The sequence below is a fragment of the Danio rerio genome, chromosome 19 (assembly GCF_049306965.1).
Source record: "Danio rerio strain Tuebingen ecotype United States chromosome 19, GRCz12tu, whole genome shotgun sequence".
NCBI lineage: Eukaryota > Metazoa > Chordata > Actinopteri > Cypriniformes > Danionidae > Danio > Danio rerio.
In genome coordinates this window covers 43,005,310-43,012,500 of record NC_133194.1, presented here as the reverse complement: position 1 = coordinate 43,012,500, position 7,191 = coordinate 43,005,310, and the positions used below count along the sequence as shown (strand labels likewise).

The 7,191-nt window shown below is 38.0% G+C and overlaps 1 protein-coding gene across 20 annotated transcripts in view; it reads right to left on the bottom strand.

Annotated features, from left to right (window-relative positions):
* vps50 (VPS50 subunit of EARP/GARPII complex) overlaps nucleotides 1-3,642 on the bottom strand; it is a 307,794-nt gene extending 304,152 nt beyond the window's left edge. For all 20 annotated transcript variants that reach the window (XR_012395216.1, XR_012395215.1, XR_012395217.1 and 17 more), the window contains exons 1-2: nucleotides 3,493-3,642; nucleotides 789-857 (exon numbers count right to left, since the gene is read on the bottom strand). Coding sequence is in view for 4 of the 20 variants with exons in the window: in XM_017352306.4 (XP_017207795.1) it covers nucleotides 789-857; nucleotides 3,493-3,525 (102 nt within the window). In the remaining 16 variants the exon portion in view is untranslated. The remainder of the gene's footprint in view (nucleotides 1-788; nucleotides 858-3,492) is intronic.
* Between the last annotated feature and the right edge of the window lie 3,549 nt (nucleotides 3,643-7,191).

Sequence of the window (7,191 nt, the reverse complement as noted above, 5' to 3'; positions counted from 1 at the left end):
CCGCATCTTCACGTAACAACACTTGTCTAGTGCGACTGAATGACATTTGTCCTGGAAGCACTGTACCAATGTGGCTACGCTATTGACGCATGCTCAGGGTCCCTATGCGATATCTAGTGTCTATATCTATGTCACAAATTGAGGTGCGGGGAAAGGAGGCGGAGTGGAGCGACAACGCGGGGAATCCTTCACAAACTGAGGAGCGATCACAAACCGAAAGCGGCGAGAGCGTCAAAGTAGCCAGAAGTTATTCATTTTTTAACGAGAACCGGAGGCGAGAAACAGCGGCGCGTCTTCATTGGCTATGACGCGGTTCGGCGGCAAGCAATCAGAATGAAGTAGTCCACCGCTTGAGAGGAGTTCAGAGAACACAGACCTGTGAACTTTGGTTCCGTCCACAGTTGTTCCCAAGAGTTTGATTATTGCGGTTCCTGGATTTTCAATTTTTAAAAATTGCGACGATGTGGGGCCCCCTAATCACGCGGGGCCCCCCCGCGGTGCGTGCCCTGCGGGCCTGTCCGCTACGCCACTGATCACAGCTGCCTGAGAACACAAATATTGGCAGACAGCAACTACTTAAGTTATCAAATACAGTAAAGAGTACAGCAATCCAGACCTAGACTCTATAACATTTCGAGAAGGATTCATGCCACCAACATAGACATTTTACAGCGAGCATTTGACAACCTGACTGTCAGCGAGTTGTCAGAAACTTTCAGCTGCACTCCCACAAAACTTGAAGCTCAATGCAGAAACAGCACAGGTTAGGTTTTAGAGCATAAACTGACCTTGCTGGGAGTCCTGAAGCTCTCCACAGGGCTCATGTCAACCACACTTTCCTGAGGACTTTTCAGACCCTGTTGAAGAAAATTAAATATTAAACAAAAAATTGGTCTCACCAATTCTGACTCTTTATGTCTCACAATTCTGACCCTCTGTTTTAGAACTGCACAATGAATGTCGTATTTGCAAGTTAAGACAGATTTGAGAAATATATACACTTGTAAATGTAAGAAATACACTTTCTAGTTTAGTAGATAAACTCAACTCTGAAGGAGAAAGACTGATTATATAACTTTAAATTGCAGATTCACATCTTGCATTCATTCAATCATTTTCTTTTCGGCTTAGTCCCTTTATTAATCCTGGGTCACCACCGCGGAATGAACTGCCAACTTAACCAGCACATGTTTTACGCAGCAGATGCCTTTCCAGCTGCAACCAATCTCTGGGAAACATCCATACACACTCATACACTACAGACAATTTAGCTAACCCATTTCACCTATACCTCATGTCTTTGGACTGTGGGGGAAACCGGAGCACCCGGAGGAAACCGGGGAGAACATGCAAACTTCACATAGAAACACTAACTGACCAAGTCGAGGCTCGACCAGTGACCTTCTTGCTGTGAGGCGACAGCAATACCTACTGCGCCACTGCGTCGCCCCACATCTAACAGTTGTGAGGAAAAAATGCAATTAAAAAGTCGCAATTACCTCTCTCTTCTGCAATTACCTCTCTCTTCTCCCTTACATAGTTATGCTCTGTGTTCTAAATTGATCCCATTCTGGGCTGAAATATTTAAAACTCTATCTAAAATTTTACATTGTGAATTAGTTTTCGACCCACTTTTGGTCATATTCGGAATTTCAGACAAAACTAGATCACTCCAGGATTCTCAAAAACAACGACTGTCTTACAGTCTTATTGTGGCAAAGAAGCTGGTGCTAAGGTTTTGGAAATCAACAGAATCCCCATCATTTAAATCCTGGCTGGAAGAATTACCTAAATTAGCACATTTGGAAAGAATCGAATTTCTTATGGCAAAGAAATTGAAAAAATTTGACAAGATTTGATCTCCTCTATCCTGGAAGAGTAGGTTAAAAACCCAGATGGTGAAGGTCACAGTACTGCATAAGCTTTAGTCCCAGCCGTGGGGTGGGTTTTAGGGGTTAATAGACGTTTTGTGTTTTTATTTTTATTTATTTATTTATTTTATTTTTTTGAAAAGTGTATTCTGGGTCTATACAATTTTTTTATTTTATTTTTATTTTTTGTGTGTGTGTGTCTGTGTGTTATTTAATTTGTTGAAATCTTTTTTGCAAAATAAATAAATAAATAAATAAAACTAGAGATGTTGTAATATTTGATGTAATGCTGTGCAATGCAATGCAATGGATATCTTAATTTAAAAAAACTTTTAAAAAAATTGCAAATAATTACCTTTATTTTTATTTATTTATTTATTTATTTATTTAGTTTGTTAGTTTGTTTGTTTGTTTGTTTGTAATCTGTAGTCCAAACAAGATTTCATACTATCCTCAGAGGAACCATTATAAAGTTTGAAATTTTTATATTACAAAAACATGTCAAATAATTAAAACAAAATTAGCTTCTCTTGTTTCATATTTACATTTTTTTCTATAATACTTATTTAAGATTCAATGTAGTTCTTGCCCGTGGTGGGCAGCGATGTCACCTCACAGCAAGAAGGTCACTGGTTCGAGCCTCACCTGGGTCAGTTGCCATTTCTGTGTGGAGTTTGCATGTTCTCCCCATGTTGGCATGGGTTTCCTCCAGGTGCTCCGGTTTCCCCCACAACTCCAAAGACATACGCTATAGGTGAATTGGGCAAACTATATTGGCATTAGGCGACGCAGTGGCGTAGTAGGTAGTGCTGTCGCCTCACAGCAAGAACGTCGCTGGTTCGAGCCTTGGCTGGGTCAGTTGGCGTTTCTAAGTATAGTTTGCATGTTTTCCCTGCGTTCGCGTGGGTTTCCACTGGGTGCTCCGGTTTCCCCCACTGTCCAAAGACATGCGGTACAGGTGAATTGGGTAAGCTAAATTGTCTGTAGTGTATGTATGTGAATGAGAGTGTATGGGTGTTTCCCAGTGATGGATTGCAGCTGGAAGGGCATCCACTGCGCAAAACATATGCTGGATAAGTTGGCGGTTCATTCTGTTGTGGCAACCCCTGATTAATAAGAAGCACTAAGCCGAAAACATTTACAAATTGACGATCAAACCATTTGAGAAGTCAACACCTCAAAAAACATTGTGTAATTAATTCATTGAGCAATACCAAAAAAGATGAGCACAAACACATCTGACAATGCAGGCACCATATTGACAATGCCAAAATAATACTTGACGACACCATTCGTTTCTCGTCTTAACAAATAATTCTGATTTAATAATTAAATGATTTCATTTTAAAGTAATTCTGAGCAGTATAAGCTCTAAATGTCTCAACTTGCTATTCAGGAGCTTACAATAAACCCTTCATTTATCAATTGACTTATTTTGGTTATGTCCCCAAATGGACATTTTGCAAGTGGACTAATACTATTATTAAATGTGCAGATCTCTAGAACATATAGGCTCTTTTTCTGTTTATTTGTATTTTAGCTAGCAAGTTAGCTTAATGATGCTTCCGGATTCGGCAATGAAATCCAGCAACAGACTGATTTAAAATGAGAAATAACTCACCTGACGGGCCATCAGAGACTTGATTTTCTGCATCGAACAGTCGAGGACACTAAACAGTAAAACGCGATGTTTTCTGTGATGCTTTTCTGTCAAAAGGCGATTCCTGCAGTGCTAGACAGGTGCCATGTTCACTGTTGCGCTCACGTGACAGCCGAGCAGTGCAACGTGGGATTTGTAGTTCTTTGTCAGACAAGCGTACTAAAACATAATGCTTTTGGTAAATGTTAAACAATTGTGATATGGAAATTCATTCAATCATTTATCTTCCTTTGGCTTCGTGCCATATTTATTAGAGGTTCCACAGCGGAATGAACCACCATATTGAAGTCATTAGTATAAATGTTAAAGTTAGACTACAGGTTAAAAATGACATCATGTTATGCTTTTGTAGGCTAATAATTATGCTTTTAATTACTTTTTAATTATAATTGAGTTTTCTACTTCAACTAGTATACAATAATAAGGTTTTTAAGTCAGAATTCCAACGTTTATCTAATAATTATGAGTTAGTAAAAGCACATTTTGACTTTTTACTTCATATTTCTTTGTTGTAATTTTGAGCCTTTGCTTTATTTCACCGTGTGTGTGTGTGTGTGTGTGTGTGTGTGTGTGTGTGTGTGTGTGTGTGTGTGTGTGTGTGTGTGTGTGTGTGTGTGTGAAGCTAACAGTAAATATGGACCTTTAAGGGACATTTTTTGTACTTGCGAGAGAGAAAAAAAGCTATTTTTTAAAAATGTCTTGGGTTTAAGGGTAGGAGGATATATTCATTCATTCAATTTCCTTCAGCTTAGTTCCTTTATTCAACAGGGGTCGCCACAGCTGAATGAACTGTCAACTTATCCAGCATATGTTGTGGATGCCCTTCCAACTGCAACCCACTTTCACATGAACACACACTCATACTACGGCCAATTTAGCATATTCAATTCACCTATAGCACACGTGTTTGGACTGTGGAGGAAACCGGAGCACAGAAGAGAACACACCAACAGGTAGAACATGCAAACTCCACACAGAAATGCCAACTGACCCAGCCAGGACTTGAACCCGGGACATAACCACTGAGCCACCGTGTTACCCAAGGATTCATACAGTATAAAATCCCTACTTCCAAAAGAAGTCCCGATAAAGATAGTTGTACAACTGTGCATGTGTGTTCACAAGTAAAGCAATAACAGTCAATGTTGACCTTTTAGTGACATTTTTTGATCCTTCTGAAGAAATAAATAATAAATAATGAGCTATTTTAAATAATGTAAAAATGGCTTGGGTTTAAGAGTAGGAGGATATAATTTACAGTATAAAAATCTTTACTTCTAAGGCAAGTTGCCATAAAGATGTCTGTACAATTGTGCATGTGTGAGTGTATGTAAGTAAAGCAATAACAGTAAATGTTGACCTTTTAGTGACATTTTTTGGCACTTGTGAGGAAATAAACAATCAATTATAAGCTATTTTGAATAATGTAAAACATGTGCAATGTAATAATGGACTGGGTTTAGGGGTAGGAAAATAGGTATTAAATACAGTATAAAATCATTACATCCATGGGAAGTCCCCACAAATATAGCCATACAACTGTGTGTGTGTGTGTGCGTGCGTGTGTGTGTGTGTGTGTGTGTCGCCTGAGACAAAACTATAGTTCACATGACTAAACTCCACTTTTATGTTTAAAGCTAAATTAAAAAGCTGGCATGCCTTGAGCAGTTATATTTGTATAATCTGGTGTAAATACCCTGGTAGAAACACTTATTAGAAATTTCCATAATTTGCCTCTCCACCCTTATGCGACAATTAAACAAAAAAGCTTTCACATGTCTCTTGTCTTCCCACATGAAAAAAATACTACAATAATTTAATGTAAACAGTAAAATGTATTATACTGAATACATTAGTATCTACAACTTTGTGTGGTTCCTACATCATAGCGTACAATGAAATATAGTATGATAATAATAAATACTGTAGTATACTTTAGTGTTTTATACAGTAGACATGGTGTATTGTAATACAATGTAGTTAAAAAAACACTACAGCATTGAGTCATTTGTTATATGGTAGCACAACCTCACAGCAAGAAGGCTGCTTGTTCGAGGTGTAAAACTGGATAAGTTGGTGGTTCATTCTGCTGTAGCGACCCCTGATTAATAAAGGGACTATAGCTGTAAAGAAACTGAACGAACACGATATAATAAGATAATTAATGAATAAAGCACTTTTTAAAAACAACAAGTGCTTACCAAAGTGCTCTACGCACATCTAAAACAAAAGACAAATACAACAGATCTTTCATTGGTATTTAAAGCCAAAGCGTAAAAATGATTTTAAGACGATTTAAAAACAGAAAGGGAATGAGTTGTATTACAGCAACTATACCAGTATTCGCCTAGTTTAAAACACTATTTATAAACCACTAGTTACTAGCCTAACGTTATATTTTTTCATGTGGGTTTTCCACATAGGATCCCCTGCTAAACTAAAATAATTTGGTTGTTAGCTAACTGTTAGGCTAAACACACACGGCAGGCAGCAAACATTCACCCCATTCTTAGAAAGTATACAAACTCTTTGTTTAGTTTTTTTTGCGTCAAAGAGAGTTTACAACAAATAGCCTATTCCTGCTATCTGCCAAAAAAAACTTCAGCGTAGGAGTTTGAGAGTGTTTCCAACTGCCTGTTCATGCTGAAGTGATTCGACAGAGAGCTAGTTTGTGTTTGTCGTCAATAAAGCGCCGCTGTTCTCGCTGCTCATTTCACTGTCAAATGAGGGAGAGGCTAAGCAGCTGCTGATCACATACCCATGCTTTTCCTGTGAAACACTGGAAATAAACACACATACAGTCACATTATAAACCTCCCGGCTGATTCCAGAAGTACAAAAATGCTAATTTGTGTATTGACTATGTCAAACGACATTAAATTGACATCTAACGATCGCGTCTAAAATTTATAACAGGACCAGATTTTCGAGTTGACGTCGCTTTTACATCAAGGAATCTTACATGCACTGATACAAAAGCTCTTGTCAATTTGTAACTGAAGCTAAAAGATGAATAAAAATTTTCTTTTCTTTTTGTGTTGTCATTTTGCTGGTCCAAATTACATCAATGAATGGACGTCAAATTGATGTCAATGTTTTGACATCAAATCGATTTGCATTTTTGACGTTTTTGACGTCCTGCTAAATGTCAAAGTCAATGTTTATAAGTGCTTTTTAAAAACACACATTCCACATCTAAAACAAATGATACAACAGATAAGACTCATATGTTTATTTAAAGCCAAAGAAATTTTTTAAAGATATTTAAAAACAGAAAGGTTAGCCTTCCTAACATGGAGAGGCAATTTTTTCTAAAGTTTAGGGGCAACTGCAAAGGCAAGGTCCCCCCTTGATTTCAGCCTTGTGTGTGAAACAGCATAAGTGCCCTTGATGGAGTGTAAGTGAATTAACGCAGAAAGGTAGTCGATTAGGGGATTTAAACTAAAATGTATCCTAAAATGAACAGAAAGACGGTGACCAAAAGCCAGTATGGATATAATGCGTTCTGGTTTGCATGTTCCTGTCATTCTGCACCATCTGCAGGTTAGTAAGAAAGGGATGGCTATCCACATAGAGGGCAATGTCACCTTGACATCAAGGTTCCCGCTGCGATATATAGGCCTGTACATACAAAAGTCTTTCTCAATTAAGAAAATTAAG